We start from the raw sequence: 27890 nt of genomic DNA, 5'->3' as shown, positions 1-27890 counted from the left end.
TCAGCAGAGAGCTCTCTGTGTTTTTACATATCTTTCATCTCAAGTCACATCTAAAAGTAAAATCCAGTGCTCAGGTACATTATATAGATTTGTGACATCTTGTCCTAGGCTGCAGATTAATGAAGCAATGACCATATTATTCAACCTTCCCTACACGTATTTCTTCACTTCTGGCAGATGTAGTATTGACAATATTCTTCATTTGATATGTCAGTCCCCCAAGTATAATTCAGTAGAGGTTACCAATATATTTCTCTCTTTCACTTAGCTTTCCTTAACATCATCTGGCAGAGAATTTGGCAAAGCAGAAATTGCACATAAGGTAGTAAGTGAGTGCAGTAGTGTGACAGGCAGAAGTACCATTCTGAATGAAGGGAAAGGCAAGTTACTTGCTAGTTTTTTTACTAAGGCATGCCATGTCCTGTGTTACACGTTGGTTAAAAAAAGTAGCTTGGACTGTGTAGTTGAAGAATACTGTCATGTTGTGACATGCGGCAATCAGGAGAATAAACCACAGTTTTCCAGGTCTTGGGATACAATAAAGGGAAGATGGACTGTCTGACTTAATGACAGTATTTTCCAAGACTGTGTGACTTTTTCAGCTGACAGAGGTACTGAGAAGATACCTGTGATAAGGACAGTGCAATTCTGTGCAGCTTCTGACTGGCACACACAAAAAGAAAGCATGAAAGTCCATGAGTAGTCCTCATTGTTTCTCACTGAACGCTGGCATGTTTCCTCCAACACTACTCTTATTCCTTACACTCAGAGGACAAACAGTGAGAATCCCATACCAGACTGGGAAAACAAGACAGTAAAGAGACATCATCACTATTCCAGAATCTGCATATAATCTAGGTCTAGCTGAAATCTCAGATTTGCCATAAACTTAATCAGAGAAAAATCTTTCTATTAATATTTTTACTCTTCTATTAGAATTATACGTCAGAAGACCATCTATGCTGCCAAATTCCCCACAGAAATTAAAGCTGCTTTTTATGTTCAGTGATATGTTCATATACAGAAGCTAGTAAACAGCAAAGTATGCTCTATTTCGAAGCATTATTCATATTCATTACTAAGAAGAGGTAGCTTACAGAATTACAGTTTCAAATTTTCTTATTTGTATTTACTAAGGTTCACTGATACTGCTTTTTGATTTGTATAACCTAGAAATATATGCCATTTTTTGCTATAAGCTACGAATGTATAAACTTCAGTTGTTGATTTCCTTGCTTTTATCACCTCTGAGTGATTCTTTCCCGCTTCCAAAATCAGATTGTTCACACCTGAGAAAGGCGCTGTTTTCTCCAGACATTCCTGCTTTTCAGTACATCAAGCAAAGATAATAGTTTGTTTGCAACAGAACATAGCTTAGTGTAGGTGTAACCTTAAACATAGGACGATCTATGTGTCACACCAAGAAATTACCTTTCTTTGTGAACTTTTGAAACTGAGTTCTGACAAATCTTTCACTATGAAGGTGGAATTGAAGGACAGGGAGAGGAATCAGGAAGATGCTAATTTGTGCACTTAATTTTCAAACAGGAATGCTTGCCATTTACCCATTTTATTCTTCCTTATCTTTCTTCCAGAAATCTCCTCTATGTTTACCCTCAGAGGCTGAATTTTGCTAACCGACTGGCTTCTGCAAGAAACATTACCATCAAGATCCAGTTTATGTGTGGTGAAGACCCATCCTGTGCAATGCCGGTAATAAATGCTGAGGTTTCTTAGCAGGCTTTTATTTACATGCATTGCTGAGAAACCTCTGAAGAGATAAGTCCTTATTTACTTCCCAGTTCCTAGTGGGGCCTTAAGAAGCCTAACATCAGAGAGCTTGTGAAGCTTTCATTCTCATCCTAAAACAGGGCCGTGTTCCTTACCCACAACAAGAAAGACTTGTCATTCTAGTGGAGCCAGACACATATTGCTCTCTCTTATCTAAATCTTCCTACCCTGTTTTCAGAAGAATGACATAATATTACATTAGTATCATGTTGGAATTTCTAAGGGTAAAATTCACAGAGCGTCAGAGACCTTTTAAGGTTTAAGAATGATGTAGTCTATTTTCCAGGGTAACTCCTCTGCGTGCACTGTGTTTACACAAATGCTCAGGTATTATGCTGGAAGATAAAAGTTGGGATCTTCATTGCCTGAGCACAAATGGATGCACAGTCATGCGGTGTAGGTAGAGCTTTCCATGTCTGAAACATGTGTCTTAGGGTATACGTGTACACTACTAGCAGAGAAGGCAGTCCTGTCTGTTCAGGTTATTCAACATCTCTCACTGTAAGAACCTCTATTCAGCTTTACCAAGCTTCAGATGTTCAGTTTGAAGTGTTCTACCCAGATGTCTGCTTCAGTCTCATTTTTATATTTTCAGACAGTGTTGTTGGCTATTTGAAAATGACATGGAGACAAGAATTTTCTGTGATTTTATGTGTTAGGGAAGGAAAAAATGAGTGGAAATACTACTTTGAGGAAACTTTAGTCCAACAGTATGTTGGACCAAGGACTATCACCCAACCAGCCTTTTTCAGTGTGCTGACATTGTTTAGTACGTACTTGACAGTCTTGCTCCACATAACCTGTGGACCTGAAATCAGAGCATCAGCACAGTTTTTTCCAAGCCACATTTCTTCCAGAGCTGGAGCTGTGCCATGTGAATGTAACACCTTCTTCTGCACAATACTGCATTGCTGATTTCCTTAAACTCTGCCTATGTTACGACTAGGTTTTGACAAATGCTTAGGACAGACACAGTTCATCTGGCTTCCCTCTCCACTCTAAGTGACCTTCCTCTCAGTACATATATAGACTTGCACTGTGCAGGGATTCTTGTGTAATCTCATCTCCCAGGGCTCCCTTTAAATTACTGGATTTCAAGACCTTACCATGGGCCCATGTCTTAGGGAAGCAAATCTAGCACCAGAAATGCCTATTTCTCTTCATTGAGTTTGAAGGGACTTGGGACCTCTAAGGTAAGGTGAGATGAATCTCACTCTGAATGAACAGGCTACAACTGAAAAACAAAACTTCTAGAAATACTTTAAATTTCACTTTTTAGCACTTAGATAAAGACTATGTGACAGTATTTAAGTGGGTTACCATAACTTTTTCCCTATGATTCCAGAGTTTTTAGTTCATGACTAAAGAATGTGATGTGAGGTAGTCAGCGACTCTAGAAATAACTCTGCTCCATTTTCCTGATGTTTTACCCTGAATGGACTGTGGGGAAGGTGCTTGGTAATAAGATATTTATGCCAATGAGCTAAGATAAAATTGAGGAGTCATTTTAAGTCTTCAAATACTGTCTTAAAATTTATACAAGATGATGACAAATAAATGCTGTAATCCTGATTACTGTTACTTTTCTTCTTAATGTAGGTAATTTTTGGGAAATCTTCAGGTCCAGAATTTGTCCAAGAAATATACACAGCTATCACATATCATAATAAGTAAGTGTTGTTAATATGACTTGAGAAGTATTAATCATGATCTCTTTATGTAATTGTTACTCTACATAGTTCATCAAGGAATGCCATTTTAAACATTTCTATTTTATGCAGTTTATCATATCTAATTTGGATTGCTTTGTGTATTTGCATAAGTGGCCGTTGCATAAGCGACCATTGCTTTTCTTGTTTGAAGCTTTTTAGTCATTGAGAATATTCCCACTATGAAGATTAAGGAGCAGGAGCAGTTAGCAGCACAACTTCTTAAAGAACTTTAAGATAATTCACTTCAGTGAATTCATAGATCCAAAAGAGCTGAAGGGACATTCTCATTCTCATGAATGAGAGCTTGGGATTTAGGATTTGCAGAATACTTATGCTGGAATCCAAAACTGAGATTGAATGTTTTCTGAAGTATAGAGATAAGTGGAAGCTGAAACTGTCCAGCTGCTACTGTCTGTTTTCTTCTGATTCAAAGCTGTAGATTGTTCATAAGTATAACTTTCACATTCATAATTAATTTTAAATTCATAAATATATGTGTGTGTATTTATGTATACTTTGTTTAACTCAGCTCTGTTTTCAAGATTTATCTGGTTTTATAACCATAGCATCTAAAAGCCTGCTGGCAAATTTGCCTCTTGCTCAGTCTCATACTAACTTTGGGAATGTGCTTGACATTCTTTTTAAACAGATCCCCTGACTTCTATGAAGAAGTGAAAATTAAGCTGCCAGCAAAACTCACAGAGAAACACCATCTATTGTTCACATTCTATCACATCAGCTGCCAACCAAAGCAAGGAGCATCTGTTGAAACCCTCCTAGGGTATTCAGTAAGTTCCATGTGATACGTAAGAGTGGTTGTGGCAGGGGTGTGGGGGTGTGTGTGTCTGTGTATCCCTTGCAAACAGACTTTTTGCTTGCCAAGAATTTTGTCATTTGTTCCCTTTCTGGTTTTGGCAGTACATCAAAACCAGTGGAAGGTCTTAGTGTGAATTCATAGAAGCTAGATGCAGTCTGAGGTATGTTACATCCTCATCCTATAATTTTACTGTGTTAACTGTCTTTGAACTTAATGAATTCACCCGATTCAACTGAAATATGCACCTAAATGTTTGCAACAGCAATGCTTTATAGCACATAATCCCATTCTGTTAGATTCTATTTATTGCAAAAAACCCCCTAAAATGTATGTAATTACAATTATTACTGTTATCATGCTCATACATGGGGTAAGAGCTAATGTAATATTTTCAGTTAGGTTTCACATGGCACATCATCTCTGTTCTAAATTGTCTTTTATCCACTAAAAACTAAAAAACCAGGAAGAACCTAAAAGCTAAAATGTCATTCTCTTGCCTTCTTTATTTTCATGTTGAGACTAGCATGTCTTAGGTTAAGAAGTACATGTTGTAGGATAGTCTCTCTGACCTTCTTCTTTATCAAACAGTATTTTTAACTGGAGAGATTTTAATATAAAAGGAAAGCATTGAAGATGGTAATGCTTCAGATTTGAAAATGTCCTAGAGCTGTGGTTAGCAGTTGAGCTGTGGAGCCAGGAAAATGCTTTCCATGTGTTCTTGCTATGAAGTTTGGGGCAGTTTTGTGTTTGTGTATTTTTGTTTGTTTGCTTGTTTGTTTCTTTGTTGGCTTCTGGGGTTTTTTAATCACAGTACTGAGAATCCTTTCAAATGGACTTTCTTTTATGGGGAGTTATAGTCCCACCAATGTCAGTGGGATTGTTAAGAAGTAAATTAGTTCAGGATCAAGATTTGACATAGGTGAGGACTTAATTTTCAAGTTTCTGTTCACCTAAATACAAAATGTTTCTGCCTTGTGATACTCAAATGCATAGCCTCTTTCAGACTTGAATAAAAAATTAAATGTGTCCGAGTATCAATGCAGGGATATGAAAAGTCAGTCTGGCATGGTGACCACAAGGAAGATGTTCAGTTTATCTCCAGCAAAACTTTAGCTGTTGATTTGCTTCAATACCAAGAAGCAGTGTATTCAGGATACATGAATTTTTAAATAAAAACATGGACTCCGCTAAATCCTTCTGATAGGATTTATTAGAAAAAAACACGTCACACATGAGAAGCTCTGTGTTTGTTTTCTTCGAAAGAAATGGTTTGTAAAGCAGTCTTGTACATTTTTCTACAGTAGCTATCAGCTATCTTTGAATTTAAAATACAAAGAAATTACTGTTGAATGGGTTAGAGCAGAGAAGCTTGGGTCAATATCTCATTTGTTGTTTTGTTGACTGTATCTAACAAATAAATAGGTCTAATCATATATCATCATGAATATTGCTGTGTTTCCGTTTGTTTCAGTGGCTGCCAATTCTATTAAATGATCGTCTTCAAACTGGACATTATAGTCTTCCTGTTGCATTGGATAAGCTGCCTTTACACTATTCAATTCACTCTCCTGAGGTAACAAACAAAATTATTAAAAGATAGTTTTTTTCTAATGTAGGAGAACAACATAAGTGTTTTACGAACTAACATTGCTGTCTGCTGGTAGCCTTTTTTAAAGGTAGTTCTTTAAAAGGAGAAAGGTCTGGAGAAAAATCTTGTTGTTGTTGTCACTGGTGTTACTATTTTATATCATTATACTGTTTTTTTAAAAAAAGTTAGTTATGCAAGCAAATTCTTGTAAATTGTCTAAGCAGGGATACATTTGTTTAGAGAGTGTCAAGTCAATAATTCTATTTCTTCCACAGGATAATTTGTTCTTTTTTTCTGGGGCTTTGTGGGAGGGGGACTAGAAGTGGAATCAGGTGGTATTACTGGAGCAGAAAACTGGGTCCTCTCAGTAAGCATGGCATGTAGGAAACTTGTCCAGAGGGTATAAACTGCACCACATCCCCATGGAGTGTCTTTGGCAGTGCTTTGACCAGGAAATTTTAGCCTTAACAATATCCCATCAGAAGATGTTTATTTACATGTGCTAGACATACAGCTGAAATTCTCTGAATTTCCCCGTTCAGTGAATCAGCTTCTGTCCAAATGTCTATGAGAACAAGGAGATGCCTAGCTGTCATCCTCTCTGTGGTACTGAATTTGGGTATCTAAAATGAAGTGAATAGTGGGAATACCCTATAGACCTTCATGTAAACAGACTTTCTGTTTGATCATTAAAAGGAAGATGATTCCCATATTATTTTTTTTTTCATGCCAGAAAATTCCATCTCAGACACCACCTATAAAGTGGGTTGAAGGACACAAGGGCGTTTTCATTGTTGAAGTTCAAGCTGTGTCATCTGTTCACACCCAGGTAATGCGTCAGAAGTAAGACACATCTGTAGTTTCATTTCAAAGAAAATTCGGATGTCCAGGCCAATTTAGCAGATTTATGAAACTGAGGTGAACTGAGGTGCCCACACAGGTTTTAAAAAAAAAAAATTAGGAGCTATGGAAATAACCTGATACCCTTGGTGAATGAAACCCTTTGGTGAAATTAAATCTATTGGTAGAAGTGAACAAATGAACACTCTTGGCAGCAAGTCACATTGAGCAATAGAGAGCCTGGTGTCCTCTTGGCTCAGCAGGAGTCTGTTCAGGCTGTGATTGAAAGGCACTGGCGGGGCACAGTGCCAGTTTCTGTAGTCTGCATCTTCTGTCCTTCAAGGCTAGTTCGGACAATGTGTCCACATCTCCAAAGACACAGCATCTCCCTGCCTCCATGGACAGGTTATACGCTGCCAGTATGTGTTAAGCAGCTCACTTGTCAATGCCATTGCTTTGGGGACACAAGCTTAGTGCTGGGTGAGAACTCAATGATTCTGGTCATTTAGATGCCATGGGAAATTGGATCTTTGCCCATCTTATTGAGATACTGGGTTGAGGCAGATCAGCTTTTTTTTGTTTCTGCTGCTTTTCAGTGTCTCTTACCCCTTATCCCATTCTAATTAATCCTAGTAAATATGTCCTAACAGCTGAAGGCCCTGTGTCTGAGGCAGGTCCATCACCCTTTTGCAGCATGCTTTTTAAAGACAAGTAGGGCATACTCGTATGGCACATAACTTGTGTGTAGATGGAATTCTGGTATGAGTGGCAGAGGGACTACAGACCTATGATGTGACAGAGCTTTATCAGATAGAAGGAAAAGTCTTTTCATTAAATGAAGCAATCAGTTTAGTGAGGGCAGGAACGTTTCTGCCTTTAAGCTGATCTCACCGCGGTCTGAATTTGAACCAGATGAATAGGAGCAAATGAAATGCTGTGACAGCTGCTTTACAAGTTCATCACTCAGAGCAGCCAGTGCTGAAAGCCAGAAGGGTGAAAAATCTTTCCTTTCATCCCATCAGGTGGTATAGTCAGGCTTTGCTTAGCTAGCAGTAGCTGAACTGTATCGATTTTGTTAACTCTGAATGCACTGTATTCGCAGGACAACCACCTAGAGAGGTTCTTCACCTTGTGCCATTCTCTGGAAAGCCAAGTGACATTCCCCATTCGACTGATGGATCAAAAGATTACAGAGGCTTCACTGGAGCATGAATTGAAACTCAGCATTATCTGTTTGAATTCTTCACGCCTTGAACCTCTTGTCTTATTTTTGCATTTGGTACTAGATAAACTTTTCCAGCTGGCTGTACAGCCTATGGTCATAGCTGGCCAGACAGGTATTTAGTGGTTCATGGCCTTCAAGAGACTTTTCAATCAACCTAGGAATGTGTGGGAAATGGTTACCAAAATATCCAGGCTCGGATTTAGGATTTAGGGTAGTCCACTTCAGAAAGAGTTGTGCTGCTCAAGACAAAGTTTCACTGCACAATTTAATCAGGCTTAAGTTCCTGCCTTCTCTCCTTTCCCCCTACATATAAGACTTAGTCTCTGGTTGGGAGGTACATTAAACTGTGGTAATTTACTTACCTGAAAATATAGGTCAAAAAGTGGGTTGTGGTTCAACTTTGTTTGGAATTGAGTTGTTTTGCAAGTAAAACACCAGCAAAATCATTGTCCTACAACTGACACTGCTGTCTGCACCATATCCTCTACCCAAATATCTTTAGACAGAGTTGAGTGAGCACAAAATCAGAGAATATAATAGTGAACACTGAAGTGCCAGTTGCCCATAACATGTGTTAACTCTGGAAGAATGGCATACTTGGAGGCAGGGGTGTAGTTAATTTCCTATGTCATTTAGATAATCAACACTTGTCATCCACTCCGATATTTGTGCTAAAGCCTGCTAGCTTGTATTTGTCTGTCAGCTAGAGAGTAACAAGTCTTAGTATTTTGTGAGAATACAGTTTATAGGAAATGTGTGAAGGCTGCTAGAAGTGTAATTAACTGCTACAGCGTGCTTTTATGTAGTACAGAGTGACAGAATAGCAGTGATTAGGTTGAAAGGCAGTGGGTCTGCTGAAGATTGTTTATTGGCCTATGTAGACTTTGGGTCTGGACAGGCATAGCAATTGCTGTCTAAAACTGAACTTGTTAAGGACTGAATTGAACCTCGTAAGATTAGTTGTTGATACAAAGAATGCCCTCACCTAATTACGTTATACCCTTCAGTGCTGACTCTCATTCTTGCCTTTGTTTCACAGCCAATTTCTCACAGTTTGCCTTTGAATCTGTGGTTGCAATAGTGAACAATCTCCACAACAGCAAAGAGCTGAGCAAGGATCAGCATGGGAGGAACTGCCTTCTGGCATCTTATGTGTACTATGTATTTCGTCTGCCAGACCCACAAAGAGAGGTGGTCAAACCAGGTATTACTGGTGGAAGGGTTGCAAAAGTATTCTTTATTGTTGATACATGCTGTTCAGCATGGCACTTTTGAGAGGAGGACTTAAGGCACTGACCTGTAAGATAGCAAACACAACTTCTCAGACCCAGACTGCATACCATTTTGCACTACACTGTTCTGATACACCATTTCTTTCAGAGGTAGGTCAGGAATATCAGTGCTGCAAAGAGTAACATGGACTTGCCCCTCATAATCTCCATCCCTCAGTTATTAATTTAAGATGAAGGGTTGAGGTGAGAGGTTTCCACAGCTACAAGCAATGTTGTAACTTAATGAAGACAAATGCAAGAGAGATTGCCTAAACTGAAGCTTTTTCTAGAAGAATTCCCTTCATAAATTAAAATGGCCTTAAGATGCCAATTTTTTACTGACCTGTACATCAGTAAATTACTTTCCGTGCAAAATGACCTCCTGCCAAGTTCACCCAATATCTCCATTGCATTAAGGATGTCATTGGAGGATAAAATGCTGGATGACCAGCAGGTTTAGACAGGTGATCCTTCTCCTCTTCTCAACCCTGGTGTGGCCATACCTGGAATGCTGTGTCCAGCTCTGAACTCCCCAGTTCATGAGCTGGACACAGCAGTTCCCCAGAGACATTGGAGAGACCAGCCAAGGGCAACAAAGGTGACAAAGGGTCTGGAGCATCTCTTCAGTGAAGAAGGCTGAGAGAGCTGGGGCTGTTCAGCCTGGAGAAATGAAGCCTCAGCGAGGATCTTCAGTGTAGAGAAGGAGCTGAAGGAAGAGTGCAAAGAAGACAGAACCTGGCTGTTTCCAGTGGCCCCCAGTGACAAGATCAGAGTCAATGGGTGCGCACTGAAACACAGTGAACATGAGGAAACACTTCCTCTGAGGGTGACTGAGCACTGGTACACGTTGGCCAGATAGGTTGCCCAGGTCTCTCACCTTGGAAATAGTAGAAAACCATCTGGATGTAGTCCCAGGCAGCTGACTCAAGGTGACCCTGCTTGAGCAGAGAGGGTGGACCAGATGGCCTTCAAAGGGCCTTTCCAACCTCAACCATTCTGTTATTCTGCTGTAGTCATTGTCCTAAAGCTTATAGGATTCATTTGATTAAGTGGTATATATTAAATGACTTACCACAAGCAGTTATGCTGTGGGAGATAAAGAGAAGTAGGCCTTTTTCTGCCTTGAATATTCATTTAAATCTCCCTTGAGGGACATTTAGACTGATGTTAGGATATGCTAAAATCTCTGAGCTCACATACACTTGGAAATTCTTTATCTTGGAAAAATAAGGTCCATGGTGAAACTGAAAACTAGATACCACTTAGTGAAATTCCTGATGGTAGTGCTCCCTGCTTGCTTGGGTATTTGAACATGGTATTAAATCATATGTGTTGTAGGTGGTGTTTTGTGTTCAGGCCTTTGAATATTGACTGAATCTACAGCAAATTAAGAAGAGCTGATGGGAAGAAAGAACTATTGTGATAGTGCTGTTTCTTAGGTAGCCCTATTAATCTTTTGTTACTGCTTGTGCAATCACCCTGTGAGCTGTTGACTGGGATAATACCTGTAACCTGTCATTCAATGCCTATGTAGATTGTTAATAAAGCAGTTGGTAGTGGGTTTTTCAGGAGCTTTATGCTTTTCAAAATGCTGATGTTGTAACAGCACTGGGCAAAACTGGCTTGAACCTCGTGTTTGTCTCATATATATGTTCTTTAGTCTTAATTCAAACATCTTGCTGTGGCAGGTGGAGGCAGCAGTGCCATTTCAACAGAATCTCGTTATTACACCTTTGGACGCACTTCTGCAGTGTCTGTTGGAAGTAAACTCCTGCAGAGCCGAGTGATAAGCTGCAGCAATCCTGACATCACTGTTACACAAGCTGCTACTGATGAGGAGGTCAAAAACATCGTGGCATCCAAGGTAAGAGAACGAAGTCAAATATCTGAAGAATGGTATGGCCCAAAACCTATAATCTATATTTTGTCTTTGAGGGTTGGATTTGCTCCTTGTAAAAGCACTGTATGTATCACCAGAAGCATTTGTTGTTTATCTGATTTGGCATAGATATGTGTTAAATCCCATCACTAAATTCTGATGTCTCTTACAGAGGAGGGCAAGAGGTAAGAACTCTGTCTCTTGTTTGTGCCTGAGACACTCCAGAGAGGCATTTACTTTTTTTCACATGCCTCACTCTCCTGTTTTTCCAGGTATTTAAGTTCTGTTCACATCTGGTGACCTGGTCTGGTCCAAGTCATAGAGTCAGTGCAGTCACAAACCTTTCTTCCTTTTTTTTGTTTGGTGTTAAATAGTTTCCTATTAAAAAAAAAAAAAATTAGTCAGTTATATGACAGCAGCCCCATAGCTTTGTATCAGCTACAGTGCAGATGCCATGTGCCCAATTTGCACCTGGGTCTTTCCAAATACTTCATGCAACTACACAGTGAAATACAACTTTCCTTTGTGTTCTCATCCACGGATACATATGCCACCAGTGGCTTGCAGGACAGAAAGGTTGACAGCATCCAACAAGAAGGATTTTGCTTCTGTGATTGGTGCCGGGTTGCTGGTGTACAGCATCCCAGCCCATCTCAGAGCTTTATGAGAATGGTTGTGTGCAGCTGTCTGGGACAACCAAAACCTAGAGTTCACCATTCAGCTGGAGCTGGGAAGCTATGCCTCTGGCAAAAGCAGGATTTTTTTCCCCTGTGCAAGGAGCCTGCTGCTACTTGCAGCCCTGGCAGAGCTCTACAGCAGCATGTCTGATGAGCTCTGAACTGTATCTCCCCTTGCTTTTCTTTAAGTGTTATATATGTAAATACTGCTTCTCAAGTAGGTTATTTTCAGATATATTTTTAAGTCTTTTTTTTTTCTATTGAATGCCTGTGTGTCTCTCCATTTAAAATGAATAGGTACTTGTGTTCAGCAAATTAAAACAGAACTAGTAAGATACACAGGTTTGTCAATTTATTTAATTTGTTCATATGGGCATATGTATCCATCCATAGCAATTTTTAATAATGTAGATTTGAATTTAATAGCTTTATGACTTTTAATCTAATATACTTTGTCCTAGGGGAAAAAAAAAAAACCAAACCAGAGCTCAAGGCATTTTTCCAAATTAATACAAAATTAAAATGTTATTACAGCTTCATCACACTGATAAATGTAGCAATTTACAATTGGTTACTGCTGTTTCGCCATCTTGTAAATTGGCATTACTTTTAATGGAAGGACGACTTCAAGGGGCTAATTATTTTCGATGTAGAGCCGGGGGATAAATTTACACCTTTTAAAGGGAATCGTAATAGTATCCTCCGAAGTAGAGCTGTAGTTCTGCAATTGGGCACGCGATGGCAGTGCTGGCATTTGCACCCTCCTCCTCCTCCTCCTCCTCCTCCTCCTCCTCCTCCTCCTCCTCCTCCTCCTCCTCCTCCTCCTCTGGTCTTCGGCCTCGACTGGGCAGGGGGATGGGAAGAAGGAAAGAGAAGAAGTGTTTAGATGAACGTCTGTGCATACCTTAAAAAAATAAATAAACTTGCCCACTGTAGGTGATTTCTTCTGGGTTAATTAGATGAAGTTACTTATTAATTTACTATTATGTATTTCTTCCATCTGTGGCCCTCAGCCTATGGATCACAGCTCCAGTCGGATGTCTTACTGTGTTGAAGGAACAAGTGACATGTCAGGCCTTTGTGCAAGCACAAGACCATCCAATAAAAAGGTAGGCTACGGCTGTGCATGAGGGAACTCCTTACAGAATCCAGGGGGTCCTGGGGTAGTGCTGGCAATTAGCACTTCTAAATGCGGTGAGGGAAGCAACAGAACAAGACTCAACCACTTTTATCAAACAAGGAATTTGTGATGAAATACTGACTCAGTGGGTAAACATTACTCAAACATTTCTGCTTTGGCTCCAGAGTCTTTAGATTCTTTTTCCAGGACAGATTTAGACAAGTAGCAGCCTGTCTGGATCCTCCCTTTGCTCTCTTTATCAAGGTCTTAGAGCCTCAGTCGTTTTCCACTGCTATTTACCTTTGGATACATGTTTTTACATGTTACAGTAAACTCCATTCAGAAATATTTGCCTCCTCTTTCTTCTGTAAAGAATTTTTTTCTTTGTCCCTTTTTGTAGCTTTTAGAACCAAATAGTCCAGATTTGAATTTCCTAAAAGTTTAGATAATTGGGATTGTGTGTCTTGTGTTCAGATCTCACTGTAAAAAGTATTGTCTCCAACTACAAATGCCTGTACAAGGTCTGCTGTGGTTACTGCTCTGTCTTTCTCTCTCACCACAGAATCAATCTTACTTCTGCCTTCTCTCAGAAGAACATGGATGTGCTAAACAAAAAACACTCAGCAGGTAGTGGGAAACATAGCTGCTCCCTATCATACATGCAGACAGTGACCTGAGAATAGTCCAAAGGCGTTTCCCTCTTCAGTTTTCTGTGGTTCTGGATCCACAGAAAAATGGGTATCCATGTCTGTTTGCCTGCGGCATTCTTTAAATGTCATTTTGGTCAAATCTGCCTTCTGATCCTACAAAGATGCCCACACGTCCCCATCCAGCTGCTCACCCTCCAGTATGGAGAAGTTTCCCACAGGGAAGATGTTGAAAATGAAGGATGAGTTGATTGAAAAGCCATTTTTCAACAGTCTGTGTTTATTATCTAGCATTTCCATGAGGAACTGGCATTGCAGATGGTGGTCAGCACGGGCATGGTGAGAGAATCAGTCTTCAAGTATGCCTGGTTCTTCTTTGAGCTCCTGGTAAGACTTGACAGTGGTATTTTACAGTTAGTTGATGGTGGCATCTAGTAGGTACTCCAGGCACAGATTCAGTTGGGTGGTAATGTCTTCGGTTATTCCTCTCCTCTGTGTAAAGAAGAGGTCTCAAATAATGAAAGCAGAACTAAAGAATTCTTCATATTACCCCCCTTCCTCACTATGGCACTAATGGCAAAGTTCTGCATGAGCTACATGAGCAGTAGTCCACAGCTTACAAAAGAGTGAGAGACACTCATCAACCAAGCCCTTCCTTTTCAGTGAATAGGTGTTCCTGTCTTTTCCGTTTTGTTAACAACATGGGCACAGTGACAAAGCTCCCCAAACTCACAGTTCTACAGAGCCCTGCGGTGATGTATGTCAGTGGAAAAAATATACTGATTCCCACTGTCAGCATACAAGTAATGCAAGATCAGGTCAAGAAATAAGAATTCCACAAGTATCACTCCATGTCTGTCATCATGAAGGGCAAAAGTTGGAAGCAGCAGCATTTCAGAACTGCAGATGCAAGGGGTTGAGGGAGGTTGATTCTGATTTCAGGTACTGAGAGTAGCCAACTGCCTGAATATGAACAGGAATTAATGTCTGTCTGCATTTGAATCTTAGACCCTCTGTTGTCATTGCCACTACAGGTAGGATTTATCACAGCAGCTCTGAGAAAAGGAGTGATTAAATTCAGGGAAAAAGAAATAGGAAATCTTACTCTCATAAACAAACTTAAAGCAGTATTTTACCTCCAGTTCGGGCATTTTTTTAGTATTCTTTTTTCTGCTTTGTAGATAAAGAGTATGGCTCAGTATGTTCACAACACAGAGAAGGAAGATAACCCACGAAGAAGCCGGTTCTCCGATCGTTTCAAAGATGATATTACCACTATAGTCAGTGTGATTACTTCAGAGATTGCTGCACTTGTAGTCAAACCACCGAAGGTCAGTGTACGACATAAGCACCATGGAGCCTTGCTACTTGTCTTGTGTTACACTGAGCTACATTTAATCTCATTTCTGTATCAGCAGTGTTGCTAGAATTAGGTCAATATTCTCACATGGACCTTAACTGAGAGTTGTGGCAGTGTAAAGGGCAGCCTTGCACTCCCTTGGCAGATGGTTTGGTTTTGTTCAGCTCAGTTCCTCAGCCTGCTTCTGCAGTGCGCAAGAAGAGAGTTCCCTTTTCTATCTACAGGAAAGGCTGAATATCCAGTTTCAGTTGCAGTGATGCTTTATGCCAGGTTAGCCAGCACATCAGACTGCAGCCCCAGCGGGACTTACTCCTTTTATCCCCCTTTGCAGTTACCCTCAATCCTACTGCATTGTGTTTAATTCCTCATTTGACTTCTCTGTAGCAGTGGGATATGCCATAAGAAGGCAGTGCTCCTTGTGGGTATTGCAAAAGCCAGCCACAAGTGATCTAACCCTTGATCTCTTTAAAGAGGCACTGGCCACTTGAAAATTGAAGACAAGAATTAAGCCACAAGTCCCATGAAAGTCTTTCTACTTTTAACAAATTGCACTGATACAGCAGATTATAAAGTTGAAAGGATCACAGATTGTAATTTATATTTTAACATTGCTACTGTCAGCTTATATCACTGATATCACTTTGGACTAGAAAAAGCTAGTGCCACAGATAGGCACTGAGTGACACTTGTTCATTCAGTTGCTGTAACCAACTTGTCTTCATGCCCCAGAGCTGCCAAATGCACTGTGCTAGCCCAGCGAAGTGCTTGGCCGCAGGGCAGGGCAGAGCAGCCTGGAGAGCTGGCCTGCTAGGTCACTTTTCAACAAGCTCAGTTTCCTGATCCACTTCTCCACATGCTGTTGAGGAGCAGAAACTGGGAAAGGGCAAGACCAGAAAAACTGGGGCAGAGACTGGCAGAAGGAATTGTCACTGTCCACCAAAAGGTTGTTCTTTAAGCTTTACCTTGAAGCTCAATCCATTGCTGCGCTTCTGTGATAGCCACATGCAGAGAAATTATTTCCACAGAAATGTTTACTTAGGGCATTAGTGACTTCTTTTTTTTAAATCAATTGTGAAATAAAAATTTGTTACATTGAAAATACTTTAACAGAACTGTAGGCTTTGCAAAGAGATTAGTATTTATGGCTTCCTCACAAGAAATACACAGGTTTTTGTGGGTTGTTAATTCAATTCAGTTCTGATAGAATGAGCATATAGAACCTGATAGTGTGTGAAAATTCCACTGTTGTGTTTTTGGAATTAGGGCCATTGGTTAGGTGTACAGAGTAGTAGGCAATGTGTGTCTGATTTGTAGTAGGCAATGTGTGTCTGATTTTTAAATCCAAGCAGTGATAATCGATGTTTCAATACATGGTTGAGCATGTCAGATTGCCCTGGATTTTTACAGTGATATGTCTGGCGTAGGCTTGCCTGCCCTATAAGGTAGTGGAAAACTAGTTTTTTCTTCACCGTAGAAAAATGTTTTCCTGTGCAAATCCCAGATTGTAGGGAATATATATATATATATACACTCCTGAACAGCAACAAAAAGCTTGAAAAATGAAAAAGTGAATTGTAGCCACCCTGAGGTGCTGCACACCTGTTTGCACTAGTCAGTGGTGCCAGTACAGGCAATATTTTTCTCAGTCATCTCTTCTGTCAGTTTTGAGCATTAAATGTGTGCAGAGCCCTCAGGCATCTCCACTAATTCCTCTTGGTGAACAACACAGGCTGTTGAGATTTTATGATTTAAATTGGTATGTTTGAAGTAGCCTCGTTTTAGAGGGTACACGAAGTTCTTTGTGGTTATTACTTGAGGCTGTGTATGTCTGGTAATCAGGCCAATTCCAAGCATACAAGAGCTTAGGTGCTGAATGGTGACCCTCACGGATTTATCTTACCAGCATTTTGTTACTGTCAGTTTTACACTTAAAATTTCTAAACAAAATACTGGACATTCCATCAGCAAAGCCAGTACAGGTTTTTATTAATATTTTATATGTCTTAAGTACCTAACCCAGCATTCTCTGATGTTCAGTAGAAAAAAAGTTGTGTGCAGGGCTGCAGCCAATAGGGAATTCAGAACAGGTCTCAAATTCCATTTCATTGTTGTCAGCCCAAAGCTGTGCACAAATGAACTGTTCATTCATCCTGTGACATTTCCCTGTGAAAGCTGTGAAACAGTTGAAATAATTTACAGAAGCAATTCTGTGCAATTTTAACAAGATCATGTGAACTGGAGAACTGAAACAATCTTGTCCTGTAATTTTCCCTGAGATGGTTCTGGGACCTGACCCCTACACTATTTTTTCATTATTCTAAAAGTTTTTCCACCTTTATCTAAGTTTTATACATTATAACTGGTGTTTTTTCTTTTTTTAAGGAAATTGAACAAGCAGAAAAAATTAATATCAGCCTGGCATTTTTCTTGTATGATCTTCTTTCTTTAATGGATCGTGGATTTGTGTTTAATCTCATCAAACATTACTGTAATCAGGTAGGCACCATGCATGGTTTGGATTGCATTTGGCTTACGTGTTTTTTTCTGTTTGATTACTTTATCCATCAAGATCCTTTGAGTTGTGTTAAAGGTCCAGGTAAATTTCCTATTTCCTATTGCATATGCAATGATATTAAAACCTCTTTTGATTTGTGATCTGCAGGAAAAAGATTGAGCTGAGGTGAAGACTCTTTTAGAAATGTCATAGCTTGCACTGCTGCAAAACATCCATGGAACCACTTTTCTTCCCTTACTTTTTACATCCCTCAGCAGTAGGGTCTGCAGACCATGAGGATCAACTTTCTGACTCCTCCAGTGCTGTGAGGACAGTATTTAGGTTTTGGGGAGTCACTCAAAATGATACATCTGTATTCTTGCTTTACAAGTCTCTCAAAGCTAAAAATAAATGGTGATACAGGATGTTGTTATGAAATTATTAGTTGTATTTGATGGGGAGCATTTTCCTTCTGTTTTGTGACCTGAATGCATGCAGTTCCCTTAGGTATCTTCACTAATTCTTCACTGATGTCATTGTTGATAAGAAGGGAAATGAGAAGACCACTGATGTCCTGTGTTGCTTAGCAGGACATTTTATGACTTTGCCACAGATTCAGAAAAGTTCAGTTTGTTTTTCATTTTTGTCTTATGCAAAAGACAAAAATATAGTATCTTTCTCTTTTGGGAGAAGAGAAGAAAGCAACAATTTGTTATCTCTTGTGATAAGTCAGCTGGGGAGCAGGGAGAGAGACACCATCACTGTCAAACAAAGCGCAGCTAATGTATGGAAACTAGTCAGGTGCAGTGAGCATTTTAATGCATGCACGGCCTAAGTGTCTATTTCCTTTTCAGGGAGCAGGATATTTCACTGCATGGTAATTCAAATAGTACCAGCCCATCACTTGACACCTTTTTGTTTGTTTTTCCTAGCTTTCAAACAAGCTGAATTCACTCTCCACCCTGATTTCCATGAGGCTTGAGTTCCTGAGAATTCTCTGCAGCCATGAGCATTACCTCAATCTGAACCTCTTCTTCATGACATCCGCATCTGCTCCAGCATCTCCCTCCCTCTCCTTATCCTCCCAGGTAGTCATCCATTAGACGGTATTGCATGAATGTCACATGAGGGACATGTAGAAAAATACTTAACATGGCTCTGTATTTGGATGCTGAAGTTAGAATTAGCCACTGTTGGATCAGGGAGAAAATTTCCCACTGGAAAAAAAGCAACAGAAGAAGAAAGACTACCGGAGTACTATTGCAAAACTGCACCTACAGAACTTAAAGCTGAACATGACACAGACACGCGTTTCCCTGAAAACATGCACACAGAAAAGGACTGTTGAGGTAGACATACAAGGTCTAAAAGGAACACAGGTCTGAAGGCCAGTTTACAGGCACACCCTTATCCCATCCACACACAACCACAAGTATATATTTCAGTGTCTGTTTTGGAGAATTATGGCATGCAGAAGTACACAGCAAACTTCCTGTATGTTTGCCTTCTAATGGAACTTCTTACTCTCCAGGTGGAAGTAGATGGTACCACTATCTAAGTTAGTGACTAATACACTGCAATTTTCAATATCCTGGAGTAATGAATTTCTGTTGAGCCTTCGTGTTGCTTAAAATAGGATTATCAGGCTTTCTTTTTCTAATAGCAGTTGTTCTTTGTTCTAGGTTTCTCCCCACTGCAGTAGGTCATGCTGTGTCTTTGTCCATGATTTCTCTGTGGTTTTTTGGACAATGTTCTCCTTTTTATTTGAACTTTATGATTTTCTGTGTGGAAACACTCAGGTATCCTGAGTAGACTGTGCAGCCTTCATCATATCTCATTTCTCCAGAAACTTGGTCTGATACTGACACAGCTCTAGATTTCCTTAATGTCAGGACATCCCATAATCTTCCTGACCATAGAATTCACAAACACATCCAAGAAAGAAATTGTTGATTGGCACACCACGCAGAGTTTTGCCAGTCTTGTGCTCTTCTCATCTACATTCTGTGGTGATGGTTTCTTGGTTTTCTACAATGGGGCAAACCCTCTGTCGAAGGCTGCTCGCCTGTCTGTTTTCCATCTCAGTGGTCTTGCAGAGGTCAGGACTGGGTTGAAGCATTTCAGTGGAATGCTCCATAATTGCCACAATGCTTGGAGGCAGGGGAATGGAATTGAAACTAAAAATGGTGGGAGGTACAAAAACACTCTGAGTAATGGAGCAGTTCAAATTCATGGCTTCTTTTTTGAGTGTCATTGCCAAAGAATTGGTTGGATGCTAAGATGTGCTACATCTCATACCTTAATAAGGGTTGTCACAGGTCAGTGACAGTAAATAATATTAATTGAAGTTTTTCCTGGTCCTAAAAGCAAGGCAGCAAAGTCTTACAGTCAGATGTCACAATACATTTGGTTAATACTAATCCTGGATGCCAAAGAGCTGGAAATGTGAGTCTTCTGCTTATGGGGATAAAAAATATCAACATAGCTCTTGTAACTAGTTCTAGCAAGTCAGAGCTTGGCAGATACTAGTTTAATTAATCTTTCCTTCAAGCAGCGTCATCAACTCTCTTCTCCTTTAGGAGTAACCTGTGAAGTGCAACCTGCGCAAATCAATAAGGCTTTTGTGGCCCTTGCATGATTTAATGCACCGGCTGACTACCCTTGCAGTAATTTTGATCTGTCTGCAGGAGTGCGGCCCAGCTTGAGTTAGACTTTCAGTAGAAATATGGCCTTGTGAATAAATCTTTTGAAATTCTTTGAGAGAAGCTAAATTCACTTAACTGGGTTCTCTACACTTCAACATTATTTCACACAAACATTGTACAGCCAATGCCTGTCTGTTTGAGGTTGAATGGGAGTGGGCCTGAGTACAACTGTCCAAAATACGGGGCTGCTAAGAGACCAGGGTTCATTTGACCCACTATGCTAGAAGACAGCTGCCACTGTGTGGTATACTGATACTGCACGTATTTGGGCTCAGGGACTATTCCCAGGTGACTGACAGAAATAATGGGAAGGAATACTGAAGAATATAAATTAAAAGCAAAATTTGGACTCATAAAACCCAGTAGCTGCAGTGGGGAGTAGCATCTAAGACTTACGCTCACCTGATCATGGGACAAAAACATTCCAGGAGACCTATGATTGGAGAGGCTAAGAAGTTCACAACACATATATAGCAGCAACTTTCCATTCCTGGGCTGACTGTGTATCAGTCACAGCCATAAGTTAGAGCAGATTGAAGGCTGGTCTAAATTATGCCAGCTACCAGCAAGCTCAGCCAAGGATTTCCTGGGCAAAAGGAAACACTGTCCACATGTCTTTCCTGACTGACCTTCCATACTAGACATCATGGGTGCTGAAGAACAGTGAACAGCTTCTGACACCAAAGTCCCTCTTAATGTAGAAGCAGTTTCTTGCTCTGTGATAGCTAATGGCTACTCTGCAACGATGAGAACAAGAATGGTAAACATGGAGAAAATTCTGGCTTTGCATCCTGTCCAAACTAATGAATACAGGGTAGGAATTTTACATCTCAAAAGGTGTAAAATGAGTTGCTCACACAGAATGGAAAGGATGAGATTGCATCCTAGCAAGCAACTCATTTGAAATCAGATGCTTTTAATTTCACCAACAGATGTCTTTCTCCAAAATGTCCAACCTTCTTTCAAAGTCTGTGGTTTTCCTCTGGTAGAGATTTTTTGTTAGCTACATTGACTGTGACTGTGATCTCTTTAAGAAACGTTGGTCTTGGAGATCATTCTTTAACACTTCTAATATATTCCCCCAGAACTCCAGCTCCTGCTCTAGTTTCCAGGACCAGAAAATTACTGGTATGTTTGATCTCTCAGCTGAATACCGTCAGCAGCACTTCCTGACTGGCTTACTTTTCACTGAGTTGGCAGCAGCACTGGACGCAGACAGCGAGGGGTGCGTATCCCAGTTTGAAGATTTTAGAATGGGATCAGGTCACACTGTTACTCTTGGCAAGGTCATAGTTTGACTCCAGGACGGTCCTGGTTCTCCCACTCTTTTCAGTTAGTTGCTCTGTAATGTAGCAATGACTCAGTTATGGTTTTATCTGCAGTATGTTCCTCCTAGTGGAAAAAAATACATGATTTGTGGTGGTAGTGTTGGCTAAATACACAAATTGAGAACACAAAATTTCAGTTGCTCTTCCCTCTAAAACACCTCTGTCTTTGTCTGAACTTAAGCATTTAGCTAAACTTTGGCCAGAGTTTGATGCTTTTCCTTAAGCATCTCTCTTTACCACAATGAATTTTTATGGGACATTTGAAAGACTTGGGTGCTCTTTGATTGTGGTAAAGTGTCTTGGAGATTTAAGATACCTATCATTTGCAAGGAACAAATCTCTGCTTAAAGAGATTATTGAGTGAATATTGGTGTACTAATTCGTTTCTTTCACCTCCTCTCTGTTTATTAAATCTTTAACTTATAACTGATTAGTGCATGATCCATGAAGAGAACTTATGGATGGTTTCTGTGCTAACAGGATTAGCAAGGTGCAAAGAAAAGCTGTCAGTGCTATCCTTAGCCTGCTGAGTTCCCATGACCTAGACCCACGTTGCTCCAAAAAAGAGGTGAAGATTAAAATTGCAGCTCTTTACCTCCCTTTGGTTGGTATAATTTTGGATTCATTACCGCAACTCCATGATTTTACAAGTAAGACCTTTTTGCCTTTCAGTTTCTCAGCTTCTAAGAGGGACTTGTCTAAATAATTTATCAAACATAAGAGATTAGTCTAGTAAGGTTGAATATTTCTTTACTTAGAAGTAAATTGGATTTTTACAGACAGAAAAAAACTTCAGTGCCCTCACTTCATGAGAAAGTGATAGACGAGAGATATCTCTAAGTACTCCTATGTATCTCTTACTGTAAATTTTATGACCTTCCAAATAAAGCCTGCAGGGTCTGCAAGAAATATTTAGCTCTAGATATACTTAACAGACAGCAGTGAAGATACTGATAATGATACTGACATCATGTTACACCAAAATTATAGAAATAGGATTGTATTCTCTTTTTCTGTTGCTTTTTACTGCTACTAACATGACACCAAAATTGATTAGTTAAAGGTATAAACACTGAAGAGTATATTTTTGTCACTGGATCTGAAAATATTTTGCATTTGTCATAACGAAAACCTTACTAATATGAAAGTGTTATTTAGCACTTCCAATTGGGTAAGGTGAAAGCATTTACTATACATTGGCTAATCAGATCTCACACCATTCTTTTAAACTAAGTATTATCTTTATACTGTAGATGAAAGAGATATTATGAAGAAGCCCAGGTGTACCAATATGTCTGGGTTTTAGAGTGTCTTTCTTTTGAGAATCTGTCACAAGAGGCTGTGATCGCATTCTGAACACATAGTGTCCAGCTGGTGGCTCAGCTTCTCTGAAAAACAGAACTTGAAAAACACAAAATGGATGCTCAGAATCGGACAAGATTTTTACAAAGCTTAGATATAAGTAACTTTATTTGCTGAAAGTGATGTCAAGAACCAGCAGGGAATAGAAGCAGTTAGATGCCTGAAATAAAACTTGCGTTTAAGTCAGCAGGCGATATTGGATCTGTCGACTGTTAGCAGACTTACATACTTTGCTGAATACCACCAAGTCCGTGTCTAGTTTCTGTGCTTCTCCTCTTGACTGAAATGAACTGGAACTGGATGGTTCCAAGTCTTACAAAGCACTGGCTTGGCTTTGAATGTCAGAGATAACCTCATGTTTGCTTATGTATTTTTAATTTTTTAATAATTTGGCAGTCTTTGCAGATGGCTGCAATTTCTCTTGCTGATGCTGTGCTTCTTTCACTGCTTGGTACATCAGCCAGACAGTCTCAGGGATGGAGGTGCCAATTGTTTTGCTAGGTTACAGACCAATGGAAAACTGTGACATGTGAGCAGCAGCAACTGGATTGCTCCTGATGTTCCAATGGGATATTTCAAATTTAGTTTCAGATATTCGCAGTGGAAAGGGACGGACAGGAAACCCAGAAGAAGAAGAGTCTGCAGGTGCAATCAACCAAAACGTGGCCCTTGCCATTGCAGGGAATCAAGTCAACATCAGGAACTCTGGAATATCTCTGGCATCCCTGGTGTGTACACTGCTCTGCCAATCTCCTTTCTTATATCTGTTTTCATCTTCCTCTCCTTTTATCCTTTCTTGCCACTAATAGCTACGGTCATGAGAAACTGCATTTTTGTTTCCTCCAACCCCAAAGAATTCCTCATATTCCTCCTGTCATCTTCTCCTGTTCTCTTCTAGTCATTTAATTACTGCTTTACCATACATTGTTCACTTTTTTCCTCCCGCATGCCTATTTCCATTTCCACACCAAACCTAAACACATTTTCAGATCAGCAAATGCCACTGTGGCAGCCCCACAGTTCCAGTCTTACCTGAATCTTTGGATTCAGGTGCTTCTTTTTCTCGATGTATCTCCTTCCTCATGTGCTTTTTTTATCTACTGTGCAATTTGGCTGATGCAACTGTATGGCAGGAGGGAAGCAAACAGCTACAGAATCTTTTTCTACACTATTATAAGGAAATTAATATACAAGCATGTAGCAAATTGGTGCTTCTCTCTGTGTTTCACTTGCATTTAACTGGTCCTTTCACTATTTACACATACATTCAAAATTACAGTAACTATCACCTGGAAGAGGTCAAACTTACTGAAGTTCCATCCTGAGATTCGATTTCACTGAAATTTAAATAACATTACTTCATCCAAATGGCCTTCCTCCCCTTTTTCTTCTTTCAATTGACATTTACTTTGTCTGCTCCTAGCCCTATAGACAGAGTGCCACATTAGGTCCTGATACTACTCGCAACCTTTTGATCTGTTTCCTCTGGATCATGAAAAACGCTGATCAAAACATAATACAGAAATGGATTGCAGACCTTCCATCCATGCAGCTGAACAGGATTTTAGACCTCCTCTTCATTTGTGTTTCATGCTTTGAGTATAAGGTAAGTGAAACAACACGTGGTTTTGTTGTCCTGGTTTGGTTCAATTTTTTTCCTTAAATTCCATCTGTCCAGAGGAAATTCGTTATTGACAGTGGTTAAATTAGCACTTTTCTAATCTAGACAAATTAGTTCAGATAAAATAACTGACAGTAGCCATCAAGCAAAATGCAGCTGAAACCTATGAGGAAGTCCTATGAAGGTGTCCTAAACCGTTTAATTATTTTCTTTTACCTGGGTATTTGAGCTATTTCTGGTGGGAATTATACTGACCGCCCCTGCAAGTACTGGACAGGACACTAAGGATGACTCTTTAGTTAAGAGCAGGGACTTAATGTCAGGACTCTTCTCTCTGAGAGGATCTGTCTGAAACAACCATCTCTCTGAACTTTAATTTCTCTCTCTGTAGTACTGAACTGCATCTTTGTTTCTGTTAGCAGGACATATTGTACCTCTTTCCGCATTTGCAACATTTATTAGACTTTATGCATTAGTCAATCATATTCATTGCTCTTTGCCCTTTCTACAGGTCTCTCCTGTTGTGTCTCGTTCCAGAGATGTAATTTGGTCTCATGATCAGAAATGGAAGCATTGGTGTTGATTGCTTTAACTTTGCTTTCAGGGCAAGCAAAGCTCAGATAAAGTTAGCACCCAAGCGCTCCAGAAGTCACGAGATGTAAAAGCCCGATTAGAAGAGGCTTTACTGAGAGGAGAAGGAGCCAGAGGAGAAATGATGAAGCGCTGCAGAATACCAGCTGGTACTTCATACCCCTCTACTCCCATTGCCTTTTGAGAGGAACTCAAGTGGCTGTAGACATAGTTTGTTGAGTTTTTGCACACTACCCATTTTCACCTTTGTCAATTTCACACCCTTTTCACCCACAGTCCATTTCCTTGCAGACCATTCTTGGTTTTGCATGGATGAAAATATCATTAGCTTTCAACTATCCAAGGTGTAGCTAGGACTGAGCTCTTTTCATGTGAAGAATATGAAGTCAAGAAAGAAGTTTCAAGATGTTCTAAAAATTAATATTAATGTCTTACAAAGAGCCAAGAAATGGTGTCAAAACTATCAGTAAAAGCAAATTGTTCATAGCAGAAAAGTTTGCTTCATTTAATAAATGGAAAATCTGTGGGTTGGTTTTTGTAGGCATTAAGCAAGTTAATGCTCTAAAAATCCTAAACTAAAAAAGTGATGGGTCTTTTTACTAGAGCCCTGAACCTGTAAGTTGAATGGCTTTAGTTGTGACAGACTGTTACAGAAATCTATCTCCGTCTTTTGGTGAGCTAGCAGACTTCAGATGTCCCCTTTTGTTTTAATATCACTGACATATGTTACACTCTAAGGGAATGACAGATCAGCAGGGCTAAATGAAAATCTGCGCTGGAGAAAGGAGCAGACTCAGTGGCGGCAGGCAAATGAAAGACCAGATAAGTAAGTAATTTAATTAATGCATACTGCTTTTATTAGAACCAAGCTGCTTGGGGTTTTTATGTTCTGTTCTTTCTCCTAGGATGTTTTATTACAAAATCAGCAGTTGCAATCCTTTCCCTCTTTTGTCAAAGAAAAAGAAAATGTTTATGTAGCAGAAATATCCAGCTGTTGCTGTGACACAACAAAGAGGTCACAAATACTTGAAGGAGAATTTTAAATAGCTATCTGCAGGTTTTTTCTTATTATTAACAGTGTGGCAAACACTAGTTAGTGATAGAGCCATATCAAATACTCCGTGGAGGCTTGCTACAATGTTTAATTTGGTGTTGCTCTTGGCTTCTCAGTATATACAGTACTGTGGTACATGTTTTGCCACATTAAATCAGCTAAGCTGTGTTTGACATGCTATGTTAATATCGAGAAGCACTGTTAGCAGGAGTCAGGGAAGATAGTGCTTTGGGATTGTAGCAGCAGTTATAAGATATGTGTCATGTCAGAGAATATCCAGTCAGCATGGGTAATGTACAGAGCTCAGTGGTTGCTGGAAATAGTTCAAACACCTAAAGTTCACTAAATTTGTTCAGTTCTTACTCATATTGGGACTTCTGCCCTTATTATACCACTAAACTTTTGGCAGTCCCTTCTGGTTTTTGTAGCTTTGAGTCATTGTAGTTAATAACCATATGACTTCGCTGATTTCCTTTCTTGGCCCTCCTCAGAATTATCTGTTTGTGCACTAAAGGATGGCTCTTTGCTCTTCTGGTTTTATTTTTGAGTAAATGAATATAGCAGAGCAGCTATACATCTTGAAGCCACTCAGAAGGGTGATTGTAAGGGTGTTGCTCCAGCCACAGAAATGCACCTGAGGAACTTTGGCTGATGTCACAGGATCTTTAGTCTCAAGCTCAAGAGAGCAGCCTCTTGCCAGGCAACAGCACTTTTTTGAGCAGCGTAGGAAAAAGAAAAAAGCCTCTTCTTTGTGTTTTTGGCACAGAAGAGATGTGTGAAAATGCAGTTTTGTTAGTAGCTGCTCCTGTGCTTATTCAGCTGCAGAGGAACTGTGTTCCAGACCTTGTCCTTAAGTCTCAGCTAAGAAAGTATCATGTGTTGCCCTACCACTATCTCCTGTCTGTTATAAATATTTCAGTTCTCTCTTAAATGGCCTGGGACACTGCTGCATGGACTTGCTGTCTTTGGTTGTCAACAGTCTCAGGAATCAACATTTTAAATTGCCTACATTAAACAATGCTTCTATGGCACTGAAGAAATTTCCACTTTGGCCTAGTCTACCATTTTTACTTTTTTTTAATGGATTTGTCAGATCAGTTATCTATTATTCCATTTTGGAGTTTTGTGTCCTGCTACAGGCAACGCATTCAGAAATTACAGCATAGTTTACTGAACAACTGAACATGGTATTAAGTAGCCATTATGCAGATGACTACTAAGGAGGAAAAGCATCTATCTGAACTGTCTGGAGGCCTAGTTTTCAAAAGTCCCCTTTGCGACTGCTCTTCTACAATAGCAGCTTTGCTAATTTCACTCCATAGTTTTTAAGAAACACTTTGGAACACTACTGTCATTGTTTGCTCTTACAGGATCATTCAGAATGGTATAATACGTATTCTGGCTTTGTTTAAACAGCAGGTCATCTAACTCTTGGAGTACTCTCTGCATGCTTTAATTAGAACTCCTTTTTGCAGGACAAAAGCTGAGCTAGACCAAGAAGCGCTGATCAGCGGAAACCTGGCAACTGAAGCTAACCTGATCATTCTTGATATGCAAGAGAACATCATTCAGGTGAGAAACAGTAGAGCTGGCTTAGTACCAATCCCTGCTCCCTCAGAAGCCAGTGGGAGCAAGATTAAATTCTCCTATTGTTTCTTAGACAGTGCAAAATATTTTGAGGATCTTCTGTAAACTTGTATAGTCTTGAATAGAAAAAAATTCATAGGTAGGGAGGAGAAAACTTCATGCTTGGAAACCTGCTAGTAGAAAAGCATTTATCTACTAGACATTTGTTCTCCGGACATTAT

The 27890-nt window shown here is 39.8% G+C and overlaps 1 protein-coding gene across 4 annotated transcripts in view; it reads left to right on the top strand.

The window, feature by feature from the left end:
- DOCK8 (dedicator of cytokinesis 8) overlaps nt 1-27890 on the top strand; it is a 91573-nt gene that overhangs the window by 43631 nt on the left and 20052 nt on the right. For all 4 annotated transcript variants that reach the window (XM_048292113.1, XM_048292114.1, XM_048292117.1 and 1 more), the window contains 20 exons: nt 1596-1713; nt 3391-3461; nt 4153-4291; nt 5792-5893; nt 6642-6737; nt 7851-8085; nt 9013-9177; nt 10933-11108; nt 12814-12909; nt 13859-13954; nt 14749-14898; nt 17310-17423; nt 18354-18509; nt 21212-21351; nt 21935-22104; nt 23402-23544; nt 24240-24422; nt 25042-25177; nt 25767-25854; nt 27558-27654. In XM_048292113.1, coding sequence (XP_048148070.1) covers nt 1596-1713; nt 3391-3461; nt 4153-4291; nt 5792-5893; nt 6642-6737; nt 7851-8085; nt 9013-9177; nt 10933-11108; nt 12814-12909; nt 13859-13954; nt 14749-14898; nt 17310-17423; nt 18354-18509; nt 21212-21351; nt 21935-22104; nt 23402-23544; nt 24240-24422; nt 25042-25177; nt 25767-25854; nt 27558-27654 — 2671 coding nt within the window. The remainder of the gene's footprint in view (nt 1-1595; nt 1714-3390; nt 3462-4152; nt 4292-5791; nt 5894-6641; nt 6738-7850; nt 8086-9012; nt 9178-10932; nt 11109-12813; nt 12910-13858; nt 13955-14748; nt 14899-17309; nt 17424-18353; nt 18510-21211; nt 21352-21934; nt 22105-23401; nt 23545-24239; nt 24423-25041; nt 25178-25766; nt 25855-27557; nt 27655-27890) is intronic.

Source organism: Corvus hawaiiensis, chromosome Z (assembly GCF_020740725.1).
Source record: "Corvus hawaiiensis isolate bCorHaw1 chromosome Z, bCorHaw1.pri.cur, whole genome shotgun sequence".
Lineage (NCBI taxonomy): Eukaryota > Metazoa > Chordata > Aves > Passeriformes > Corvidae > Corvus > Corvus hawaiiensis.
Note: the sequence above shows the minus strand (reverse complement) of the source record. Positions and strands in the feature narration are given on the sequence as shown.